This window comes from Chamaea fasciata, unplaced genomic scaffold, assembly GCF_029207755.1.
Source record: "Chamaea fasciata isolate MVZ Bird 193981 ecotype frontalis unplaced genomic scaffold, bChaFas1.0.hap1 SCAF_6, whole genome shotgun sequence".
In the NCBI taxonomy this organism is placed as follows: Eukaryota; Metazoa; Chordata; class Aves; order Passeriformes; family Sylviidae; genus Chamaea; species Chamaea fasciata.
In genome coordinates this window covers 27,379,021-27,405,985 of record NW_027094091.1, presented here as the reverse complement: position 1 = coordinate 27,405,985, position 26,965 = coordinate 27,379,021, and the positions used below count along the sequence as shown (strand labels likewise).

General features: G+C 35.9%; 1 protein-coding gene across 4 annotated transcripts; it reads right to left on the bottom strand.

The window, feature by feature from the left end:
• Nucleotides 1–71: 71 nt before the first annotated feature.
• EXOC1 (exocyst complex component 1) lies at nucleotides 72–26,965 on the bottom strand. 4 transcript variants are annotated; one of them, XM_066185766.1, is made up of 20 exons: nucleotides 26,682–26,965; nucleotides 24,821–24,954; nucleotides 23,858–23,988; nucleotides 22,848–23,007; nucleotides 20,996–21,183; nucleotides 20,158–20,385; nucleotides 19,790–19,922; nucleotides 19,503–19,612; nucleotides 18,922–18,975; nucleotides 14,575–14,724; nucleotides 13,439–13,544; nucleotides 10,481–10,525; nucleotides 9,186–9,349; nucleotides 7,373–7,483; nucleotides 6,828–6,904; nucleotides 6,120–6,348; nucleotides 4,934–5,117; nucleotides 3,588–3,787; nucleotides 1,894–2,088; nucleotides 72–1,089 (listed from the first exon to the last, which is right to left on the bottom strand). In XM_066185766.1, exons 2-20 carry the CDS (start codon nucleotides 24,942–24,944, stop codon nucleotides 937–939), a joined length of 2,742 nt encoding a protein of 913 aa, XP_066041863.1. In that variant the 5' UTR covers nucleotides 24,945–24,954; nucleotides 26,682–26,965; the 3' UTR covers nucleotides 72–936. The 4 variants fall into 4 exon arrangements, with proteins under 4 accessions (XP_066041863.1, XP_066041864.1, XP_066041865.1 ...); XM_066185767.1 differs by lacking the exon at nucleotides 10,481–10,525; XM_066185768.1 differs by lacking the exon at nucleotides 18,922–18,975 and having other exon boundaries at nucleotides 26,682–26,964.

Sequence of the window (26,965 nt, the reverse complement as noted above, 5' to 3'; positions counted from 1 at the left end):
TAATGTTCCTGAGTTCCATCTAGGAGATTTGTTACAAAAATCAGAAGAAAAAACTCACATTCATACTGTTTTGTTTTTTTTATTCTTGGCATCTGCATCTCAAAAGACATTTTACCCTCTGTCTGCATGTTTATTTTACCTGTTTCTATCCTACATACACCCCACCTCTAATCCAACAACTTGGCAATTACACCAAGCTGTACAGAAAACCTGGAGCACAGAAAACCTCCTGAAGCTCCAGGAGGACTAAGGGTTGACATGAGGTTAGAGTATACTGATACTACATCATATTTACTAAAAGGAAGAAAAACAACACGGGTGCAGAAATGGAACAACTCTTCAACAGCCAGCGGCAAAACTATGAAATTAACTCCTTCAGGTATTTTCACCTTTTTGAAATAACTCTCCACAGAATAAAGAATATGATGAACATAGTTTAATTAAGAATTATAGCCATAGTCACTTTACATCTCAATATGAATTCAGTCTTCCCACTGCATAAAGTTCTATATCCATACTTCTTAGAACAAGGGAAAATATCTGATAGTCTTCAATGCTTACATAATTTCTAAGATGGAAAATATTAATGAAAACAGTAGTATTCTCTTGGCATATTATTAAGGTAGTGCTTACTGCTTTTGGCAAGACAAGGGATTATAAATAAAAATATCTGAATATTAGGGAAAGGGAAAAACTGTATCCAAAGTGATTCACAGAATTAATGCTTTCAAACAATACTTCAGCCCAGTAGGAGCACAACAAATTCCCGAAGGTTTTATTTTGCCCTGAAAGGCATTTGAAGCAGGAGTGTCACTCAACATATACGGCAGTTAACTACACACATGGCAATCCACCTTTTAAAACCAAATAACACTTAGTGTTTAATTCCCTTACACACAGGCACACACTTCACTAGCTTCTTTCCCTTTCTAGAACTTAATGAGACTGTGCAATACTGGAGCAGTAGTCTAAAATATCCTGTATAGTGAATTCCATAGTAATTCCTGATCCAGGGTAGCAGCGAGCTATCAGCCCTTCAAAGTGCTTGTATTGCCGTATGAATTCATCTTGCATGGAATGCCACACAACCTGCCAAAGAAAGCAAACTTTAGGAAAAGTCAACTGGCAACTGGCACAATACACTACATAGGGTAACTACAAAACATTGGCTCATTAATCAATTCTCAGTTCAGGTGAGAATCAGTTAAAGATTACTAATAAAGTTCAATAGATGGAATTACTACATTAAAAAGAAATTGATTTTTTTTTACCCATTAGGATCTGTAATGTTGACATGACTTGTAATAAGTGTGCAAAGCAGAAAATGGTGAAGATGGGGAAGTTTTCCCAATAGAGATATTGCTTTTGTCTTTCATGAAAACACCCTGAACCAGAGAGTGCTATAATTCACGTTTCAGACTTTAAAAAGCTGTTTGAACAAGTTTAACTTGTCTACTTATTTACTCCAGCAAAGATGTTTACAGAGTATAAGAAAAACATTAGACAATACAACTATCAGAAAATATATAATTGAAAGTATTCTGCTATAGTGCACCAGCTATACACATATATTTCACATCAGGTTACCCATTCATTTAAATCTACTCTCTACTTCCAATATATTTTGCAGAACAGACATCACCCATTAATGGTCAGCTAGGGAATTACAAAGGAAGTTTCTTTCTGAACTTTTTTTCGACCACTCTGGTCCAAATCAATACTAAACAAATAGAAATTTAGGATTTATAGGAGTATAAAAAAAACTCAAAAGCTGTACTCAAAAATTATGATTTTAGAATTATGCTAAACATTCTCAGAGAATACATAAGCAAAAGCAGTAATAAAAAGCCTCTGGGGAACATCATAGGGTTTTTAAGACATGATTAAGTTTACCTGAAGTAAGTTTTCTTCTTCACAGAGATGTTTATCCACCTTCTTGTAGAGATTATCCAATCCCTTCTTCACTTCTTTACCAGGATATTCCTTTATAACTTTACGAAGCTCTTGTTTATTAAAAGCCAGCTGATAGCTTACTTCCTCTTCTCGTATACCTTGTGCCACACGAGCTTCAACACCTTCAAAGAAATGCTAACAAGTAATAGCATTAGTCACTATCAAAAATCACAAATTAACTTAGTTTGACAAGGACATGTGTGGTTAAATCTTGATTCTGCTTCATGACTGTTGTGTTCTCCCAAATTTTGTTTTTTAATTGGGCATGAAGTACTGCTCAGCTATCAATATTAAAACACAGCCCAACAATACAGCAGTCCAAGTGCTGGCATAAAAACTGAAACCAATAGTTTCTAGAAGCAATAGAGCTTTTCTCTGCAACCTTGTAACTAATAACCAACCAATCAGCCTCAAAATCCTCTAATCATGAGCTCATAGCCAGGGATCCAAGCACTGGACCTTTTGGATGAATTCCCTAAGCAGCTAAGCATCTTTTAAACCATAATTACACAAGAGCACATTTGTGCACAATTCCCCTCCCTTCTCACTGCCACTGACCACTTTTCTTAACACAGTAAATGTAGAAGTTTTAGTAAATAGAGGGAAGTATTTTTATGAACATGCAGGTTGAGCTCAACAGTGCATCAGGTCTGGCTAGGACAGAGAGAACTCTCTAGTTAACTTTCTTCACAGCAACCTATATGGGGCTGTGTTTTGGATTTGTGGCTAAAACTGGGCTGGTAACACAACAATGTTTTGGTTACTGTCAAACAGGTCAAACCTGACCAAACCATAGCATGTAAACTATGCTCAGCTATAAAAATTAGGGTCGGAGAATGCAGGATTGGTGTTTGGCTTCAAGGTGGCTGTTGCTCAGAAACTCCCTGGGCATCAGTGTGCCTGTGAGAGATAATCAATGACTGCTTTTGCATCACTTTATTTTTTTTTTCTCTATCTTTCCCTCTGCCCTTCTCTGATTAAACTGTCTTTATCTCCGCCCCCAAGTTTTTCACTTTTGTTCTTCCTGTTGTCACCCCTGGAGACGGGGGACTGAGCAGCAGTTAACTACGTGGCAGCTTAGTTGTTGGTCAGAGTCAATCTAAAAGTGGGAAAGAGCAATAAAGCATTTTATTTCCAAAAAGGGAATACATCTTAAATGTCTCTGAAAATGGATGCCTGAAATCCTGTTTATAGAAAAAGCCTGAGACATTCAAATGGACAGAACCGAGTCCAAACCTAAATCACCACTCAGATTAACGTTTAGTTCAACTTCAGACATACAGAGTTTTCCTATAACTTTTCTTCTTGTTGGAACAGCTCAGAAACTACAGCAATTTTCTCTGCAGTTGAGGTGAGGAAGATTATCCCAAAAATCCTGATCAATTTTCCCCTCACTTTCTTAAACCATTTGCTTAAGACACTGATGTTTAGTCAGTACTATTAATTGCCATGAAAAATTTGATTGTTTTCATTCAAGACTGTTACCCTTATGAGTACTCTTGCCAGATGTGCTCCAATCCAAAATAATAAAATAAGAGATTATGACAGAAGCAGTGATAAAGAGATCAAATAGTGGAAATAGTACATTCAAAAACTATCGTGTACCATTTAAATGAATACTCAAATATACTCACATTCAATTTCTCAAGAGGCTGTCCAAGTGAATAGATGACGTAAGACTGAAGATGATCAGTGTATTTCTGTTTGGCCTCTTTTTTCTCAGCCTCCAGACAAGAAATTTTCAAGCGAGAAAGTGTTGCAAAAATATGATGGAAATTCTCCATCATGACGACATCCCTGGGTGTCTTCTGACTTTCATTAGCTACTTTCTCAACTGAAAGAAATGAGAAGCAAAATACTTAGAATACCAAAAGGACAGCCAATTTCAGAAAGACATAACCAATAACCATAATACTGTCCAAAAAGGAATTCTGAATTTCATGTAACTGATTATAATTTGTATGAGTAATTGTCAGAATTGCCATTAAATAAAATGCTACCCAAGAGCCTTCAAAAGAAGCAACAGATACATAGAGGCTCTAAGATGATGAAATCTGTATGGCAAAAAAGTCACTTATAAAAAGATACAAAATAATGAATATGTATGGTCTCATTTACAGGTGTGAGGAACAAGTCACATTCTGGGGAGACTTATAAGCATGCTTTCAGTATCCCTAATAAATTGCACGACAGAATTATTTAAGAGAAGTCACTGAAAATCGATCCCTGTCTTCACTAGGACAAAAATCTTCAGTAAGGTAGTGGGGTTTTTTTAAATGTACTTCTTAATCTCAGCTTTATGATCAAAATTACTGTCAGTCCCTAAATTTAATAATAAAAATGGATAATCCTGCACACAGATCTTTTACTTCCTCCTCCCTGACAAATTAAAAAAAAAACCAAACCCAACAAAACAACAAGCAGGCAAAAAATATTCTACCTATCCCTCCCTTACTGCACCTAAAAGCAGGCTGAAAGAGGATGCCTTCAACCATGAGCAGTTAAGTGTCCATGCCTGTTCATCCATTAATCATTTTGCTGAGACTACTGGGATGCCCATCATGAAAGTGATCCAGGGCACTAGAGTATCAGTAATGAGCAGATTCATTCCAGTCAAAACGCTGGACTGCTAACTAGGAAAAATCTGCTACTGCCAGTTTTTGTTCTCCCTATATGATTTTTTACAAGGGATAAAAAAAGACAAGAAACCACTTCAGACTGAGCATGCCAGGTTGCTTCCATCTCCCCTCCCTCTTGACTTCCTTCTGTCACAACTCACAACCTGTTACTTTACAGGTATGTATAAAAGGAAATATCTAAAAGTATATTGCAATCAAAAGGATTACTTGCTCACTTACAATAACAGAGACAACCAAAATTGCAGCACAGTCTTAAAAAATCACCTGTTAATTGGGGCAAAATTATATACAGACAGGTGGAAACAATTATTTTAGTAACTATGACATCCTGGAAGACCTACCACTGTCAAAGACAGCTCTAATAAGTTTTATGTAGGCTTTATCTAGATCTCCTCGTCGTTCTGCATTTTTGAATATTGATTCAGCAAGGGCTGCAAACTCTTCAAATTCAGCAACAAATGGAAGGATCCCAACTTTACTCTTCTTTGAGATTTTTACTTCATCCATCTGCTTCATCTGATTACTCTTTAAGTTAAAACAAGAAAAAGTGTTAGGCTCTAGATCATCTAACAACTATTAAAAGAAAAATGCAGACATACTGAAAAACTGACATTTATCCAAAGACAGAAATAATTCTTTGAATTAATACATCTATTTAGTCTTTCACCCTTTTTACCCTTAAGTTTTTTAAAAGTAAAATAATTGGAAAGAAAAAGGAAAGATGGTCTTTTATTCCCCTTAATTTACTTAGTATTACAAAAACAAACACCCAATGAAAAAACCCCCAAATTTATGCACCAGAAGCAACTAACAATTTTCATTTTATAGTCTAACAAGGAACTTCACTTTTCTGAATTAGCCAAGCTAACAATTCCTTTTGGTGCAGCAAGTTTCTTTAGTCTTCTTTTGAAGAAATTTTATTTCTGAGTGTAATAAAAAAATCAGTTTCCAAATATTTTAAGTATTAAACTGATCAAGAATGGTCAGTCTTATGATTTTTGCCTAGAGTCAAATACATTTATGACAAGAAAACAAAGTAATACCAACAACTCTGTTTTCAGTAAGCTTGCCATATTTAATATAACGGTTGTAACTGCATTAGCCAAAGAAAGTTTCTGACAGTAGAGACTGCCTCTGCTACTGCCAAAAGAACTCCAGTCCACAGGGTTTGGTTTTAACAAGTTAAAAAGGCAGAGAGCTATATTTTACTCTATGGACGTCAGTAATCTCAGTCGGAGTACAAGTTTAAACAAACAACTAAGAATGTCAACTAGCTCAGAACTATGAACGAGTAGTCTTACTGGTTACAAAAAGCTACTTATTTAGGAAAACTGGAATGGAGAGGAAAAAGGAAACACAACTACCATTTATTTGAAGGCTTGGCCAGTAGAAAAGCAATAAATTACTAATTTTCACTTCGGATTTAAAGCAAGAATGTAAGTATACACAACTGTAAAATCAAACTGGGTAGGAGTGGGCTTCCTATAATATTACAGTTAGTTTAATCAGAAAAACTAAAGAACTTACAATGCACTTATCAAAGTTCCTTTTGACAGTCACCAAAACATTTCCAAGCGTTGTGCTGAGGAAAGATGCAGGGTCCACATTTTGTGCTGTCCATACATGATGGCTCATCTTAACTAACATATAAAGGGAATTAAAGCTATCAATCTTGTCTCCCAGTGCTATGAGGTTATTCAGCTCAGGTTCAATACAACGAAATATTTTTGTCATCATTTGTCGGATCATGTCCTTCCTAGTAAAAATGCGTAAGAGGAAAATATTACTCTGACAGTTTACTAGGCTATTTTACATGGTTTTTGATATATTTATCTGATATAGTAGTCTCATTTGCATTCAACAAGTCCTATGACTTTCAGAAAGTCAGTACCACACAGTAAAAATCAACAGTCAAAGGATAAAATATTCCAGAAAATATTTTTTCTGTGGGAGCTGCCATACACTCTCAGAACTTTGCCAAGCATATTTTCTATATTATAGTGCCTAATTTCAATTTGCAAACTATTAAGACAATTGATCAACTATATACAGAAACACCCATCCTCTATACAAAAAATCCTTTTACTGACACACTCAGTGTCTAGATAAAAATTAAAAGTTCACTATTCACTTCCACTTAAAGGGAGTAATTTCTGATTTTAGAGAAAAAAGTTTTATATGCCAAATAAACTCAAACATAGGCTTAAGAATAATAATAAAAGCAGCAGCACATACTCAGATGATACTGTCTGTGGAACACCAGATGTGTATGAACGAGATAAAGCTACTCCATCCATTTCCTCCGCTTCATTCTGTGAGAACAAGGAATGTTTTGGAAAGATAAGGTTTGTCTCCAGTTCTGTATCAAGGCAGTTACTCTATCTGACAAAATCAATATAAGTATCACCTCCATAGCCCCAGAATCCCCTGCCTCCAGAGTAGAAAACAGAGCAGTTTGCAAGTTTCTGGTAATTTTCCAGCCGTGTTCCATGGAATTCACTATTATCCACAATTATTCCCCAGTCTTCCTACATAGCGTGATGGAATGTTTGTTGTCATCTTACCAGGAGACAAAGCCATGGAAAAGGAAACATGTCAGTCCTTCTTCCATAAATTTTGTATTGGTCAGCCCAAAACAAAGATCCTTCCAGTTATGAAGAAAAACTACTTACTTATCACCTGGATTACATAATCAGCAATAAATTCCAGAGTTCTCTCTTAAACAGGTCTCTTTTGAGGCCTGGTCAGTACTTTTTTAAAAAAGAGAATATAAGTCATACCGTTGTTGTTCCAGAGGTGCTCTGATGTTGTTGTAGTTTGAAAAATTTACTAATGAAGTCCTGTTCTGCCAGACACAGAGGCTCTAGTTCACTTAAGACTTGTTCAAAAATCTAAAGAAAGTTAAAATATTTTATCAACACACCAAATACTATGGACAGTTAGCAAGGCTAATTTTAATTGTTTGTTGCATATACTTTCCATCTTCACTAAGCTTTGGAAAGCTTACTACTACTTAACAGAAATGGAAACAGTTTGTACTTAGATCTCTAAAAGTAAAAGCTGCATCTTCAACATAAGCCTTTTCTTTTCCATGTAATACTGTGAAGAAAAGAACAATTTATGTTTTTCCACAACTAGAAGTTTCCCAGTTGCAGCCCGAGGAAGCACTTTTGTGCTATAATGGAAGCACTCTCATTTTAAGTAAGTCTTGGGTTCTGCCACCATCTTTTCTGCCTGGGTTGCTGAGTGGAGGAAGACAAAATTAAAAGCCTCAGGGAAGAAAAACAGGTCAACTGTGTATGTCAAAGTTAACTGCTATGTAGAAAAAGTTTCTACATAGCTGCTACAGAAACAAATAAGCAGGTTTTGTACTGAAGTATGCAATACAATTTTTAGATTTAAACTAAAGTGAAACACTCTTTCGGCAGTAAGTAATTACAATAATTTAATTTTATTAATACAAAATAAGGAAATTCTAAGTCAGATGTTAAACATATTTGTCTTAGAATTTTCTCTGCAAGTATTTAAAAATTAAGGCATGCAATAATTCACATAAATTAAACCAATCTAGCCACATAGGAAATCGATGCTGATGAAAATTCCCATAGGAAAAAAGCCCCAGCAACTTAGTAGGTCAGCTCAATAGCGTACAACTCTGTGTATATTAAATTACATTCACATATCCCCAGTGGGTGTGAGATACAAGTGAAAAATTGAAAATAATAACACAATAATTGTATAAACCTCTTTTAACAAGTTAGCTTTTTAATTCTAGACAAGTTGCTGCTACAAGTTTGTAACAACTTAAAAGTTAATAGTGTTTCAGGCATGTATTTCCTCCCAGAAAATGACTGAGCAATGATTTGAAGAGGTCAGAAGAAAAACATTTATCTCCATCAAATAATTCAACAGAGAACAAGAAAATTATTTTTATCTCCAACTGGTAACTGCTTGTTTCCCTTCCACAGCACTGAGGAGTTAATTCCACAAGAAATGTTGAGCACTGTCACTTCTAATGGTTCAGGAAAAAAAATCAACAGATGCTGAGGACAGCAGGTTTTAAAACAGGAAGAGGCCACTCCAATAATAACTTAGTGCTATTGGTTGAAGTTGAAAACTGATGATAACTAATGTGAAGCCAGTAAAAACAAAATTTTACAGTCACACTTAAGTCCTGGCTAAAATTCTTATCTTCCCTGTCTTTCACTTTTGCTTATATACTGGCAAAATGTCATAGAACACTGAATGACTTGAAAACAATAAAACCAGTGGAGAATCCATCAGTTCCATTCCTATTTGTCTTAAAAAACACATTTGGCTTAAACTTAAAAGACCATTTTTAATGCTTGATATTCTTTCAAGACCATACACAGCATTTAAGGATTTAAATAGAATTTTATAATCTGAGAATAGTACTGCCATCTACATATTTCTTAGGAACTGCCTTTATTAGATGTATGATACATACAAACTTTGAAATTGGCATGTTTTAGAATTCAAAAAGTAGAGATTTTTTTAACTGTACAAGAAGAATATGTAAGATACTTCTAATACAAAACTAGGCAGGAATCCTGTGCGATATTTTGATTTTACCTTATCAAATTTTGTTCTGTCAGCCACATCCAGGTCAGAGGCAGACATGTTTCCCATGTCTAACAGTGAAGATGACTGCGATCTACGGTTTCCTGAACTCTGAACAGACAGTTTATTTAGACTAGAAGTAGACCCAGTTAATTTTCCAGAACTTCCATGAAGACCTGTGAAACAAAGATACTATGAAGGAGGAAAGTGAAGGTAGAATAAAATACTGAACAACAGGTTTGTTACAGAACATATGAGATCAAGAGTTCCTAGTAGTCCTGTATTAAAATCAAACAACTTTTGTCTAAGCTATAAATGCTTTTTCTGTAAATGTATTCTTTCCTCATTATAAGGTAACTGAGATTCTTCAGCAATTTTCAAAGTACAATGTAACTATTTAAATTCTCATTGTAAAGTATGGCAAAAAGGTATAAAAAGAACAAAACTCTAAAATACACATGGATTGAATACTTGAAAGCTAAGACCAGTTTTATATTTGTGCATGTATTTTGGGCAAAGGCTGCCACAAGCAAAAGAACTGAACCACAGGAAAGAAAAAAATTACAAAGTTTTATATACACACAGGCACTTTTTCATCTCAAACTTGATCTTTCTGCTGTTAACATCCTTTTATCTACGGTTTGTTCCAGCTATTTTGCTGGATCTTCAACCCCACAGTAACTCTGCTGCTAATGCTCTCCCCTCCTTTTGATCATAATCAACATTCAGTCATTTCTTCATGATATTGCTGGGCCTTCTGCTAAGAGCATGTATTTTCTTTTTTATTTCTTTTTCCCCAAAATTTTTCAGAAACGTTGGACCAGGACAGAGAAAGCTAATAACAAAGTAACTGAACAATAATCATTATTTGATCTCCAAGTAAACTTCTCACATCTAAGCCACAAAGAAACTCAGAAGCAATCCTGCAAGCTTCACTTAACTGCTGTGTTGGTATCTAGTCTAGGGACACAAGACAGTCTACAGATCAAATCTAAATTGTCACTTCAACCTACTGGAGGAGTGGAAAACTATGACAAGCTCTCAGGCACAATCATATTTTTACTGTCAACTAGCAGCATGGGAAAACCGAAAGATATTGCCTTTATGTGCAAATCTTCACAAATTCTATCTTGGGACTTAGAGCTGTGCTTCCTTTTCGCCTTGCAAGCCCAATGGTTCTGCTAATGTTTATCTCATTCTGAACAGAGTGCTTCAGTGTTAGGTAGATTCTCCCTGATGCAGCACTACATCATAACATCGACACACATGCATTGACAACACCAACTAATGCAACTAGTTATACTCACTCTCAGTTTCCTGTTTGACAGCACTTTCTTTTCGAGGCAGTGTAGCTGGGATGGATTAGGTTGCAAGCATCAAAGACAAAGACAAGTTAAAATGCAGTTTGCACAAACCATGCACAAGATGCAAGTTAAGCTCTAACTGGAAAGAAACATGCAGAGAACTATAAGCAGCAAGTAACTACATTGCAAACACATTTAGTTGGAGAGGTACTATTCTAGAAATTCAGTATCTAAACTACATGGAAAATAGGGTAAATTTCTAGATATTAAAATTTTTCTTATATAGTATGTTCGAAGAACACTTTTGTTAACATGTATTTAAGTTCTCCCAAATTGAGAAGTCCATTAAATTATTTGTCAGACTCAGTTTCCATGATAAATCATATCAAAAATAGACATAAAGAAATTAAATATACTTATGGAATTTTTTTACTGAGTCGGAGATAATGTCCACCTTTTCAATTTAACACATGCAAATTAACTGCAAAATAATTCATATCGACAGTAAGACTGGCTAACCTTTTCTTAGTTGTTGCAAATCAGGATGTTTACATAGAGAATACATCTTTTGCATTCAGCTGCACAAAAACAGATGACTGCAAATTTGGAGAGGATAAAAAATAATAAATATATACTAAAAAAATTTACGAAGAGGTTTTTATATTTTTCCTGGGTTTTTTTCAGATTTGATGTTTCCTCAAGTGGACTTCAATATGAAATTTAAAGTAAATGGGCATTCGTAGAAAATATAGAATCCCTAGAGTAAAAGGCATTTGCATACATACACTAAAAGCAATATGTGGTTTTAAAAAGATCTTGATGAGGATGGATGCTACAAGGCCCCCAAAATGGAGCAGGCAAGCAGAACCTACTGTAATAGAATGAGTAGATACTTCCAAATGCCACAAACATGTCTTAAATACCAGATGTTCCCAAACAGACAACACTACTGATAATTGTAACATCAAATTCAGATTTAATTCCAGCCTAGTTTTTAGATCTTGGGGGTTTTGGCAGATTTTGAATAAAAAAGGTTTAGGCATGATATGATTGGCATATGCAACTGTCATGCATTGGTCCCACTTCTACATCATCCTCAATTTCTAAACACATGGGACTTATTACAGAATGTGAAGAACTACAAAGTTCAGGCCCTGGACAATCAAGGGAGCCTTAATAGCTTTTGACAAGCTACATCATTTAAACACATGACAGTAGTAGCACTCTTTCCAACACTGCTTTATGGTATTTAAGTATCAAAGTCTTGGCTTCATCAGAAAAGAAAAAGAAAAAAAAAAAAAAGAAAAAAAAAAAAAAAAAAAAGAAAAAAAAAAAAAAAGAAAAAAAAAAAAAGACTACTAAAGACGAGTGTGAATGCTGATGACCCAGGCTGTTTTTTTGGCCATAAAAAATGCAGACAAAGAACCTTGCGCTAGCACAGAATGCCAGAACTCTCCCAGCGTCCCCTCTGCGTTTGAGGCATTCAAATAGCAGTGCTATTCCCAAAGCACAAAAAAAAGGCAAGAACACACACCAACACAACTTGGAAACAGGTCATCTTCAGTATTTGAGTACAACTGGAGCATTATGCACCTACACTACTCCTTAAACAAGTTTACTATTAAGTGATATATTTTGAGTAAATGTGCAATTAGTAGTAGTACAATCATTACAATGAACGCAGAAGCCTTTGAAATTACACACCCTTATGAGGTGTTGCAACATAAACAAATTTGCACAAATACATGACAGAAATCTTCTCAAGGTGCAGCTTTTCCTCTGGTGAATTAAAGGACCTCCTTCTCCAAAATGCCTGATTGCTCCATAACATTTACAAAAGTTAGGGAACTGCTACAAAAGCTGTCCCTTCACAAATACAAATCACAGAACAAGTGTCAAGACAAAGTGCTTAGAATGTTTCAGAAATCGATCTGTATTAGACTAAAGGTATTTTTTCTTGCAGTAAGATTGCTTTTCAAGATTTGTGAATTAAAATGTTTTGACAATGACATCTTATGATGCTTCTTGCTTTCCATGCCCAACAGCTTGCCAAGACTTATCTTTCCAGTTTTCCCTCTCTCAAACAAGCCTTACAACCCCTACTGCTTTCTTCCTTTTATTACATTTTTCTGGTTTCAACCATCAAACTTCAAAGCATAAATTCAGAACCCAAATGAGGCTGACAGAACTCAGTACTTACAGCTGCACATGATTTTGGAATTCAGAATTTGCAAACTGGTAAAATGTGGCAAATATAAATATTTCAAACAAGCTTTGAAACACTGCATCTCAAAAGAAAGAACTGACAATACATAAATACACCACTTTTGCTTTTTAAGTATGCAGGTTGGGTTTGTTTTTTTTTTTAAGCTTTACTTTCTATTCACACTAGACTAATCCAAGCAGGAATACTCCCTTAAATATAAACACCTACACATTAACAAATTATGATTTTTAGTTTCAGGCTACATAGGAAAATCCCCCGGAAAAAAAACCACATTAAAATATGTAAGTTTTACTAGGCAGAATTAGAATTAAAACTGGTTTCTTAAAAAATCCACCCAAGATTTATTAAAAGTAGAAATAACAGCAGAAGGAATACAAAACAGTGCGGCCCAAACTCCCTTCAATTACAAGAGCTGACTTTTCAAATTTGTTCAGGTAATAAAGTGGGATAATTCAAGTAATAAAAAGTAAGTGTAGATTTAAAAACTGAAATGCTGTTTTTTATACTTTTATTTTGACCAATTTCACAAGATTTCTGTTGTGCTACTTTGGCCTTGTGGAAGTCAGTTGTTTTACCAATCATGTTTTTTATCCATTTTCATCCTTATTTTTCTTCCATCTTGCCAAAAATAAAGAATTTTACACCATTACAAAATTAGCCCTAGGTGTCCTACTGAGTGTTTTATATGCAAATAGTAAGATTCAAAGCAAGACATGTGCCTTCTGGAAGCTTACCAAACTTTTTTCCTTCTCTGGTTGTGCCTGTCATCTTGATCTTGGCAACTTCAAAGAAATCTTTTATTTCCCTTTCATAAAGTCGTGATAAATAATCCATATAATTCTTAAAAGAAAAATGTAAATTTAGTTAACAGGTATTCATACAAATTTTCTTCTATTATAGGTAAATAACTTTTAAAACCTGCACATTTTCAAGTCTTACTAAATAACTAACTGGTTTAGATTAGATAAGTATATATATTTATGCAGCACGCACAAAAATACATTCATGAGATATTTTCATAGTGAGTTCACTGAGCATTAATCAGAAACTTCTACTTTTCCTTCATAAGGAAAAATATGCAATGCAGTACATACAGATAGGATTACTAGTGGCAGAGCATCACAGAATTCAATTCAAGGGTGGAATAGAGAGAATTCAGCACCATTCTCCCTCTTCTATCAGACTCTTACCGTGCCCCCAAAAACACACATAAATATATAATTCTCACTTTTTTTAATTAGAAGATCATAAAGATGCCAACTATTCACTATCTGCTTTACACTGAAGGCAAAGGAATAACTATTCCAAAGGCATTTTCAAACTCTAATTTAAATCTTCCATTTAAGAATGACAGTACTTTAATTTAAAAAAGACTTGTTTTGTAAGGACTAACTTTCCCTTGACTTCTACCTGAACATACTTCTGTAATAATTATTTTACTCCACTTTAGTTTTAAACAAGGTAGTTATAAGTTTCATACATACAAGGGAAAAATATTTCTATTTAATCAACTGTACAAGAGACCTCTGAAGTTTTTGGCACTACCAAGTGAAATGAAGGTCTGTTGAAACAGAGATGTTACACAGGTAATAAGCTGTATAAGAGTAAACTTGTTTTGCATAAATACTAAGATAAATATGATACTTCAGCATTGAATGCTTGAGGGAAAAAAACTAACAAAGAGAGCAGGAAATCACACATAAAAAATGAAGCTTCATATTCTAAAAAAGAGTAAAAAAGAGGAGCAGTGAGTTATATTTAATATATAGCAGTGTTAAAATGACATGCACATACATACAGGCAATTCTTTTGACTCTCAAGCCCAGTCAATTATGTACATTCTCCAGCATCATTTGATCACTTCACATACCTTTGTTAGCCCTTCATATTTTCCATAATCTGTGTTCTTGAGCCACTCCATCAGTTTAGCATATCGAAGTAAATCTCTGTGAAATGGATGATGATTGGGTAATGTCAATTCAGCAGAGTGCTGGGCAAGAGTAGAACTCTGATCGTGACCCTTGATAAGAAAAAGTATTAAAGTAAATCTGGAAGCATTACACAGACGTACTAGAAGTTTCCTGAAAAAAATAATATTAAGACAGCATCTCCTTCAAACAGAAAACCCACAAAATGCCTAGCATAGAAGCAAGGTCTAGAGATGCAGACTGAAAAAGACACCTAACATAATACAGACACTGAGTTATTACAGCCATGGCAGGTGGTCCATCTTAATAAGCTTGTTCATTTTATGACTCTTTGCCTTCAGGTGAGTCACTTTGGCACTCTTTGTAAAAGAATGCAATGTACACCTGAATGAAAATTTAATGACAAGCATTCAATTGTTCCTGAAATATTTTAAGAGATAATCACATTATTTGCCTTAAAAAAAAAAAAAAAAAAAAGAAGCTGCTTCTGTTTAAAGATGTTTTTCCCATATACAATTTTCAAGTCCCCAGTTAATGGGTGGCCTGGGTGGTAATGATGAGCTTTATTTAGACTTCCCTTCTGAAAGCTTGCTCCAGTTCAATATACTTTAGTCCACTGTGGCCAAGCCTTCCTTGATCAAATTTTAAAAGCCTCGGTGCACACACGTTCCCTCTCCCTCCACACAAACAGACACACACAACATGCTGTCAGTGAACATTTACTAAACAGTTTACAAAGTGGAGCATAAACTAATCCATTTAACACAAGCTACTAATTTCATGCTCCTCCTTTACACAAAGATCCCATCATATTGCTAGAATATATGATTTAGCTTTTTAAGCTTTCACTCACAAGCTTCCTGAGCAATTCAGGAAGAGCAAGCAAGGTAACACCTCTGTGCAGCCACACAGCAGAACAGGTAACCACTATCCCTGGGTTAAAAGAATGGAAGATAAAATCTTATTTCCAAATGGCTTTAGTATTTTCTGTCAAGTCTTTTTTCACTAGGCTTGTAGTAAATACAGCAATAGAACTTATAGTTTCTGCCATGGCAGCATATAACGATTGTACTAACTGGTCTCCAATTCCTGCATCCCATGCAGGTGGTTTATGCAAGTCAATGTCCGTCCCTGAGAGAGGAAGCATTTCTAACAGTTCCATCTTGGACACAAGTCAGCAGAGCAAGCTATATCATTTAAAAACTGCCTTTGCCTGTTTCTAAGTTGGAAAAGAAGCCAGTTTGGATCAAAACTAAAGCTACTTTGTCTTACTCTTTTTCTGTTGCACTGGATACTCATCAGTTCAAGCCTTTTGTTAGAGAAAGCTCTTCCACCATACATTCACAGAATTGTTGTTTTTTAAAAAAATAATCTAAGATTTAATTTGTAAAATACTAACTTTTACTAAGTAACACAACACGAACACTGCCAGCTTCTGGGTAAAGCTTGACTACTACATAACTATCATAGAATGGTTTGAGTTGGAAGGGATCTTAAAGACGTTCTAGTTCCAGCTCCCCTGCGATGGGCAGGGACACCTTCACTAGACCAGGCTGCCCAAAGCCCTATCCTTGAACAGGGCTTGAACAGTTCCAGTGATGGGGTATCCACAAGTTCGTTGGCAACCTGTTTCAGTACTGTTTTGTATCCAACATGAGCGTGAACTTACTCTGAGTCCTGCTCTTTTAACTACATAAACTGACATACAGATAGACCCAAAGAAACAAGTCTTGGCCAACTTCATTAATTTATGTTCACAGAAAATGGGGAAGGGTACCACTGTAAATTTCACTTATAAAAACAATCCTGTAGTCTGACTTCAACAAAAAGCTAACATAGTGTAATTATTGGAACATATAACTTGGAATTGGAATCCAGCCAGGATTTGCAACACAGCTGCTGTTGTGATTACTGAGGTCATACTCAATACTGTGGGCCTACTTTTCAGTATACATATAGGAAATCTTTTCAACAAATCTTTGATATGCCTCCATGAAGAGGAGATTAGAGAAACCCCCTCTAACCCCTTGTTTGTTACATTCCTACACCATGCATTTTTAATGTTCAGGTTCATTATAGTTTAACATTATTTACCTGGTGGCTTACACAGCTTTCATCAACTACATCAGTCCAAATGCTCATTTGTATTACTGCTAGGAAATATTCAGCTATCCAATTTTTTATTTCTTTTTTCACATAACCATTCACGTCCCTTCATTACACACAATTTTTCTGGTTAGCAGTTGCCTTCTTCATAAAGCTAGATGACGAATTCCCTGACAAGGTAAATTTTTCGCTCCAGGCCAACTTTTCCACAGGACTAATCATTTTGGTTCCAGTAAATTATGTCCTGTTCAAGTCTGCTCTAAAACATTACAGAGCTTCTGAAGGTACCTTTCCCATCTCATTAACGGGCTTTCTCTCATTACACATGAATTTATACCATTACCAAATGATGCTCCAAATTTGTTTTTCAACTATTTCATAGTTTCAAAGCTTCAACCTACTTCATATTTCAGAGGCAGAAAGCCCAGAGTTGCCTTTAAATTGAGTGCTGAATCTGGTTGTTAAAAAATCTTTAAAGTAATAGGGTAATTAATTATTAGTATTACACAATAAAGACAACTACATTAACTGTTAGTAAACAGTTTTTAACACTGCAGCAAATGGCAATCCGAAGTTGCATTTCTGTTTAAAATTTTTAATATTTATTCTCCTTTTAATGTAAAGGAGGGGAAGCACTTTACAATCTTACAACAGTAGTTTGAATCAATCATTGATTGCTTTTGCTTTTCAAAAAATAAAGAGCGATCTCATGCTTTCAGGGAAATACATTTAGGCCCAAATATAACTATGTTTTTCCATCTAATGACTTCTAAATCAGAATGTCTTGCTTATATTAACAGCTGCCTAGACATCATTGTGTTTTCATTTCTCTTTTTATTTAGAATTCTTTATCTCAGTTTTTTCTGAAGTGCTTTAAGTTACTTTTTTAAGAAACATTCTAAACAAACAATGCAACTCTTCAGATGGTAAAGGTAACAAAGCATTGGAGTTGAGGTTTTCAACAACGTAAGACTAAGAAATTGCTATATTCCTCAAACTAACAAAATAAGCTCATTTTAGTAAGATCACACAAAAATCTGTTACACCTCCAGCACTTGAATCTCTATCTCAAAATGAAGTACAAACTCTTTTTGTTCTCCTCTTTTACAACAATGAAAAAGCTTTGCAGAGTCTTATCTCTTGCAGTTAATGAACTCTTCCTGCTTAAACTTAACTGCAAAGTCATAATTTTTATCCGTTCATTAATACCTCACAGCTAACAGCAAGCCAAAATCTTTCAGAGAGCAAGTTTGTATGAAAAACAATGTGAGGACACTACTAGTATCAGAATTTTTAAAAAGTAAACTGCCAATTGGTAATAACATTCTCAACAGCACTGGAAAGTGTCTTAAGAATAATAATTTCATCTAATACACATAACATTCACAGTAATAATTATCTCTTACCATTTTTTCTAAAATAAAATCCTCAGAAGAGAACATCAGAAAGACATTCTGTTTAACAGTCACTTCCATACACAAGTCCAATATTCAAATTTTGTGGATGCATTTACACAGGACTTATACAACACAGCTTCTACTTGCTCATTTAAGGGCTGGGACACATAGTCTATACCCAGGTTTTCAAAACATGTCAAGTGCCAGAGGACAAATACCGTCTTAAAAACAGAAGCTAAAGGCAAAAAAATTAATATGCTGTGGAGCTGGAATTCTTATGCAAAGTGAAGAAAATGTAGGAAGCAGTTATCTTTGCCAGAAAAACCAGGCTCTAAATGCAATTTTCTATACAATTATCCAGTGTTACTCTATTCCATTTTCTGCACACAGTCTAATACATAAAATTTAGAACTGTAAAACTTCTATTGTGCTAATATGTATACAACCAGGATTACTATTTTTTATTTACAAATACCGCAATTTCACACAACTGCAGTACCTGTACATTTATTACTATTTCCTGAAAATATTTTTCCTCCATGCATTTAAATCTGTGTTTCAGCAGCTTTTGGGGATGAGATCAGAGGAATGTTAGCTCATAAACAAATAAACAAAGCTTAAGGGCTGACAAAAATAGCAGAAGTCAAAAGGGACGTAAGTCTGATGCTCTGTAATCAGTAAGGGCAAATTTCCTTTTGCGAAGTCAAAAATGCAGCTGCTAGTTAGGTAATTCAAGCTCAGGAAAAAATTAGTTCGAAAATCTTGTATCAAACTCAGTGTACTCACTGGAACTGAATGATAGGAGGACCTGTTATAGAGTTGAAGGAAGGTCTGAGTAAACTAATTGAAGATAAAAAAAACATAATTAAAAAGCTGAGGCTAAAAAAACCACCCAGACTTTAGGAAACAAGTGTCAGGACAGTGTTTTATCAATAATTCAAGTTAGGAAACAAAACTAAGGTTCAGACGTTTTATTTGGTATGTTTGGTTTTGTTTTGGGGTTTTTTTTATGGTCTTTGAGGTTCAGACAGCAAGACCTATATTTTCAGCTGTTAATATTCCTAAAAAAGGTCAGTGCCTATTCTCCTCAAAAATCAAGTTCTACAATTAAAGTAAGTCCTTATATATCACATAATGCATTTAATTCGGATAGCAATCCCATTCAAAAGTGATGTTTAGGGTTTTTTTTTTTAATGTAAGAGACTTCTGCAGGTAGTTATAGTTTGGCATGCTTAGCAATATCTCTGCCTGAAGACCTAGCATTTACTGATTACAGCACAGAATATGTCCAATTTTAGACTGATTGTTTTTCTTCTCCAGAAAAGTTTGTGACCAAAAATTTCCTATTTGATAGTAAGAAACAATACCTGCTGAACAAATACGCTGTTCAAGTGACTGGCAAGTCTCCGTGCAAACTGCTCACGCAGGTCGCTGAACCGCTGCTGCTGCTGCTTCACTGCATGAAGCATATCATGTCCTACAGACAAAAAGGACTTTAGAGTGTACAAAACACAGAGTAATATATTATACAGCGGAACCAAGAGGACCAGAGGTGACAATTCCTTCAATCAACAGAACAAAATCTGAGACTAGCTGGCAAGGCACTGCAACAATCAATTTTGTTAGTTAGACAGTAGTCTGACAAAAACATTACCTGGACGAAGAGCTACATTCATACACTGCAGAAGGGCATCTGCTGCATTAGTGCAGGCCTCAATGCCTCGAGAAGATGTCAGATCTCCCTCCTGAAGGGCCTTTATGTGGCCCTTAGCCAGATCCATGTGATTCTACAAAATAATGGATAGTACTGTTCATAAGCTGGAAGCAAATTAGTTTGCTATGCCAGTGAACCAAGAAAGATAAATACATTTTTGTCATTATAACTTACTGAAAATAGTGCAACAATGAAATAAAAAAATAAGCTCATTATTTTAAAGGAACCTCATGCTAAAGAGGGCAGCAACCTAAAAGAATTTCATACCTGACATGAACAACAATAGTAGACATAACAAAAATGCTTACCACTAAGAACTCTATCTCTGACAGTAGTTTAACATTATTTGTGTTGCTGAGATGAATTAGGTGGTTGCTTTCTGAAATTTGATCCATTTGCTCCTTTACGCTCTGAAGCATTTCTTCATAACTGCTCAGCTTTAGCTCGATTTGGTCAACTTCCTTTAAAGCTTCATCCAACAACTTCATCAAGATATTCACCTGTTTCTCTGAGGCCATAATGGACTGAATATTTGCCTATATAAAAAATAAAACCACATTTCAGAAGACATTTTTACATCTCAAAAGCATTCTGATATCGCTTTCTCCCTCTATTACTGTCAAAACTCTTGAGGAAATCAACAAAACAAAATAATATAGGCCATAGTGTTACTGAACACAGAAATTCCTCAATCTGTGACACTTCCTTGTTTCAAAAAGGTATAAAGCCAAAACTTTGCTCAAGTTCTTGGAGCTGAAGTATTGATCTGCAGAAAAACAAAAAGCCAAACAGTAATCCCTATTATACCAGAACATTTTTAGTTCCTAAAAAAAAAGAGCATAGGTGAGAAGGTCAGATTTTCTGTTGCAAGATCAGCCATCACCATGACAGCACCAACTTTCAAAATATACAAGAAACACATAACTAGACAGTTTGAGGAGGTTGTTGATGGTTCCCTCAAGTCTGTACTCCTTGCATCTCTTAAGTTTTTCAAGTGATCTCGAGAATGCTGGGTTTTCTAAAAAACATTTACATTTGAGTATGTGACAGGTCACGTTAACTACCTTTTCAGAGAATGCTAAGTGGCCAGCATCAAAGAGAACAGTTCACCATGCTGGCACACTGTACATTAGAAGGACTGCTTACCCCATCCAGAACTTGCAGCTCTCTTGACAACTTCTCTGCAAAGGCTTCAGCGTTAGCAATAGCATATTCACACCCTTCCATCATTATTTCAATATCCTGTTCCTCTCTTGCATTTAACTCCTGGTACTCATCCACAGCTTCTTCATCACCTCCCGCTACACTCTGATTCTCTCCACTTGGAACAGATTCTTAGGCAGAGAAGGAAAATAAAATACATTATCAAGTCCAGAAAATTACAAGCATTTTAAGAGTACTTAAGTATGCTTAACTATCTGTAAGTAAATTAATCTATTTAAGAACTCTCCTAAAAAAGAACCTGCTGCCTATGAACACATTTTTTAAGTCTCAGTCTTCCACACGCTTCATTAAATTTCCAGAACTGATTCCCAACAGTGATGTTTTCCAAATTATGTAACATAAGCAAGATACAATTATTCACCTTCCTTTATTCCAAGGAACAAACCTAGTCTCAGCTTATTCACCTCTTACACTGCTAATCAACATCAGAATATATAACAGGATTACACTTGATTTGTTGGTGGAAAATCAGTACAAGTTAGATTCTCTCTTTTGGCTGACAGAGCATAAGGGAAACATACTGAAGTTGATTAAGATATATACCACTGAATAAATAGAAGTTATCTTGACACTCAAGATGAGTTTCACAGCAGGAAAATCAGTACTGAGTTAAGTGAAAATCAAATAAACAATGGTTTCATTAACTATGATTTCTCACTGCAGTGCTTAATTAATTTAACAAGCCACTAAAAGGCTGACAAATGAATATTAACACAGTCCAGCCAGAAAGAGTTTAGGACATTTGAAACATCTCTCTTATCTCTAGCAACTTGATAAGCTAAGCAAAGCACTAAAACAAGCAAACAAACAAAAAGTGTATTATTTAAGAAAACTTCTTACAAGGCAAAATAAGGAAAAAGGTGTTACGCACCTTCTGTGACTTTAGGAAGTTCTGAAGAATTAAAAGGTATGGAAAAGCAGAGGAAAGGAAGCAGAGAATGTTAGCTAGACAAAGCACGAACAGTGTGTATACATTTAGGCGGCAGTAAGTTTGAATGTTATATTATTGCACAAACTTGAAATGTTAGATGTTGGTTTAAAACAAATTCTGGTCAACACCAAAATACAGATATGTTATTATCCTTCCTGATTCTTATTTCTAATTCAAATTTTTCTGTGCAGGCCAGTCTAGTATTTAATACCAGTAGTTTCACCACTTCCGACAGACTCCATGTGATATACTCTTACTTGCTAAGCTTTACTATAAAATGTTACCTATTAAAAGATAATGTGACTATAAAAGTGTTTATTACACCATAAGCAAACAAGATGCAAAGCCTTTCTAGCAACCAATCAGTCACATAAATTGTAATAGAGTCCAGCAGAATTTAGCACATGCCTCACAGCCAATGAACTAGAAATCTCATATAAAACCCTGTTACCCTCTAGAATGCTAGAGATGCTTGCTTTTTAAAGCATTTTCCTAATTCAGGGGAAATTAAATGAGAACAAAAGCAGATTTGTTACACATTTAGGCCTAGCAGTTCTTGGAGGTAGATTTTATTTTGTTCAAGAAACAGAATATCTTAGAAATACAGTAGGTTTATCAATATTTATAACTTCATTAATGAAGTATTTTGTCTTGGTTCTCAGTTTTCTAACAGAAAATCTGTTACACAGTCATCTTGCTTATCTGAAGACTTAGAAAATACAAAGTTGTTGAAAAGAAATAAGAATAAGGAAACCCATCAGGATTAAGAGTATTTTTTAGTACATCTGTTTTACATCAGTAATTACTAAACTTTATACTTCAAATACAGTTGTAGAAATTTACCTTCCAATAGCTGTGAACTAACATTAATAAAGTCAATTTTCTTTCTAAGGTATCTCTGATTGAGTTTCCAGATACATGAAATGAAGGTGTTCTTTTCCACTGTGCTGCTTGCGACCCATTTGTACACTTTGTCAAAATGCAAATCAAATTCAGGACTCTCCTGCAAAAGATTAAATATGTTACAGGCTCCACAGTCAAATGATTCTCTAAATAGCAGAGATTGTCCACACATTTAATTATTGAGATGACAGGATAAAAATTAAATTACACAGATGCCAGCCTTAAGCTCATACATCAACTTTAGGGCCCTCATGCACCTTAATAAAGATGTTAAAATAGTGATAGTGAGAAAACAGAATCCATGCCATGACAGCAGTATTTTGTCAAGGCAGAAATAACAATACAAAGACATGTAAGATTTTCAACAAAGTTTATGAAAACAAATGAATTTAAGTCAAAAACAGGTTGCTCCTATTGTTCTGTGGAAAAGCCCACCATATCAGGACTGGACGCTTCCAGCTCACCCTCAGGCTTACATACCGCTCATTAACGACATTTTAAGTGTCCCAGCAAAAAAACATTACATGTAGCAGAACATTTTGGACATATTGACAAATTTATGACTGTCATTAATAGAACAGCCATAAATTTTCTTACTGGAAATTAAACTTCGGTGAAAAAAATTATATAAGACTTAAAACTTTTTAAAAAGTACTACCGGTCCTTAGCAAATGCTCTCTAAAGTCACTGAGAGATCACTATAACTAACAAGGCAGATATTGAGACTACTGCTATTCAAGCCTATCTAGACTACTCTTACTAAATTTACCAGGGTTGTATTCATGCAAAGCCTGAAAGAAAACGCAGGTACAGGCAGCACAGGAACATATCATCTTAATTAACCTGTTAGCAATCTAATTTTTAAAGCAGCCAGTATCCAGGAAGTTAAGTCTAACTTGGATAGAAGAGGATGTTGTGAGCAGAGGACTAAACAAAAAAGTGACACATACTTTAACAGCATCTTTGGCATCAACAACAGCAAGGTCTCGAAGTGCCCATGCAGTCTGCCTTTTGTAAAAATCTCCCTTGTCAGATTTTTTCACTTTTACCACATTTACTTGGACTGGTCGTTCCGTAGTCACTATTAAATGAAGTAAGAGAGTAATTTCAAAACACACATACTACTTTCACATCTGTTTCTGCAGTAATTCAACTTCTGAAATTGTCTGTGGGGGAGATTTCATAGGATTTATTTGATGAAAAGAGACCCTTTGAAACGTTTTCATCCACAATAACCACAGCTCAGTTTAAGGCTTAACCGAACAGGTATACATCTCTACACAGTTTGTGATGTAATGAACCCAATTTACTGCTATTCCTTTGATACAGCAGATCTTGGGCCATGACCGTGTAACTGACAAAGCACAGACGTAACTGGGGAGTACACTCAGAATAAAAACATTTTCAAACATTTTTCAGTCAAAAAATATTCTAGCAAGATAATTTGTTGACAGATCGACCCAAAATACCTAATTTTTTTAAGAGAGATAATGTAATAAACATACACTTAAAGGAACATTAGAACTCAATTCAGTTGATGTGCCTTCCCTTGGACTCTAACCAATACTCTTTAAAGCATTTTATTTAGGCTTATCAGCTTAGATGACCACTAAACTCTGTTTTAAGCACTACATAAAGCCTGCTTCAAAAGCCCACGAGTCCCAAAACAGTAATTTTTGATTCTTTCCTTTCAAATTATAATGAGATCCATGAATAAAAGTAGTGGGCTTTGTTTCTTTTCTTAGTAGAAGCAATAATGTCAGTACAAGCTATAACTAATTTTCTCCATTAGGAATGGAAAGCACCTACTTAACAGAAGTCAAGAATAAGGATTGTACATAAAGTTAAAATACATGCAACCAAGTAAAAAACAAAGGTGAAGACAAGAAATACAGTGTGGTATTCCTATGTACCTGTGGCACACAAAAAGCAGTTCCTCTTCTTTTTGCCTGCTTTGCACACGTTCACAATGCTCAATAAACGTTCATCATTGGGAGTAAAAATATCCCTCTGCAAAGCATGCTTGATGGCAGTCATTTTCTCTCAGCTGAAAGATTTTAGGAGGTAAAAATAAACTCGAGCACATTTAACACATACACACAAAAAAATACAATCAGTCATGTACTTACAATAACTACAGGGTTTTAAAATTCCATTTTACAGGTAACTTAATTACTTGTCATCTAGACAGGCATGACTTGGGTAGAAGACCAGACCACTTTAGGAAAAAATCAAAAAGAAGCTTAATCATTTCAATTAGAAAACTGTAATTTTTTAACACCTGGATGATTCTTCAGCTTAATTTAATGGAATACAAAAAGCTTCTTTGTAGTAGAGGGAAATACAAGGCGTCACCATAAAAAAGTTGAAACTAGAATCACGAAAAATAGACCATCCAATGTGCAAGCCTGTAGAATTCAATCACATAAGAAAGCACAAAAAAACCCAAACAAAACCAAAAACCCCACCAAGCTCCAGAAAATTAAGGAATTAGCAATATTCACTTGATTCAGAACAGCTCCTGACACTACATAGAGATTTTATCTAGACTGAACGGAGAAACACATTAGACATCACACTCCAGTGTTTTTAGTTAAATACCAAAGTTTCAATATTATCTGTTCCTTAAAATTCTACAGTGCATTAAAAGCATGATTAGTACACGACATGCTACACTGCTTGATGCCGAGACAACATATGGAGTTAAATTTCAGCTTGGCTTCTTCTCTTGAAGATGCCTGAGTTGCTTTCTCCGATAAACTCAAAACAAAAAATCTTGGGCACTACAGTAATTTTGAAGAGTAGTAACTCAAGAACTTTGTGAAAACAAGGGCCACCATGCCAAGTCGAACCAGTATTGTCAAGTGCACAGAGCTCACGGCACGCTGTTTATATGACACCCTATGGCAATGTACCACTCCAGAGCTGCTAATAATTTTCCTTCTCGTCATCAAATGCTGGGCCCACCTTTGGTTCCCAAACTGTACCAGGTTACCATTCCTGTTACTCTTCAACAGATCTGTAGGACGAACCATTCCTGTTACTCTTCAACAGATCTGTAGGACGAACCTGCTGCATTTCAGATTCTGATGCCTCTTTCATTCCTTATTTAGGATTTTATTTTCTGCTCTAAGTCACAATCAAACTGCTACAAATTGCTAACTCTCCCATATCAGTGCTAACACAAGCTGTCCAGGTTATGCAAAATACACCCTTCCCATAAAGCACAGTGTGATAAATCCAAGATCCAAGATTGCGTCTCACATACAGTTCAACTTCCGAGTTACAAACTCAGTCCCTTCAGTCACAGCTACCAAAACCTTCACAGTGTGCCAAGACCAAGCACAAAACTAAGCTTTTCACACTTGAATCCTGCTGTCTCAAAGGAACACGGAATTTAGCCTAGGGAGCTGGAAAAAAAGCTTCTTCCTTAGAAAAGGAGCTTCAAGAAAACAGACCCCACACCAGACTCAGATAAACCCCTTTAGACATTGCTGCGTTTTTCCCCTGTAATGTTCCTGTCAAAGGCTACGTGAAATCTGGCAGAGACATCACATCCCGGGCGCGGCCTGCCCAGGAAACACACGCCAGATGCGGCACAGCAATGTGGTACGGCTGCTCAGCACTGCCTGGCCTCTCTTAGGGTGCAAACAGAAAAAGGCGCTACTCCTGCATCCTACGTAAGAACGTACCACAAGGCCACAGCCCAACCGCAGCATCCCCGGCAATCAATCACAAGATCAATAATGTCACAGAAAAACTCAGAAGAGCTACCTAGAGCAGAGGCGGCCCCCCGAGGGCCCGTCTGACACCGCTTCGCCGCCTCCCACCTGCGAGTCCGGCACAAGCCGCCCCCGACCCGCTCCCGCCGCCGCCCGCCCCGAGTCCGGCGGCACGGCCACAGCAGCGCCGGCCCGCGGAGCGCCGCGGCAGCCCCCCGCCCGGACGGGGGAAGGAGCGGAGGACGCCGGGGCCGCCTCGCTCTCACCGCGGCGTCGGGAAAGGCCGGGAAGCACCGGGACAAGGCTGGGAAGCTGCAGGAAGGGAAGCGCCAGGCA

Bases quoted from the DNA above. Each gene is read 5' to 3' on its own strand.
- EXOC1 (XM_066185766.1), bottom strand. From the start codon at position 24,944: ATGACTGCCATCAAGCATGCTTTGCAGAGGGATATTTTTACTCCCAAT. The intron at 20,386-20,995 runs GTAAGCAGTCCT...TTTTTTATATAG, and splicing joins AGCTGCAAGTTCTGGATGGG to GCAAATATTCAGTCCATTAT. The intron at 14,725-18,921 runs GTGAGTACACTG...TTTCTTATCAAG, and splicing joins CCTCCTATCATTCAGTTCCA to GGTCACGATCAGAGTTCTAC.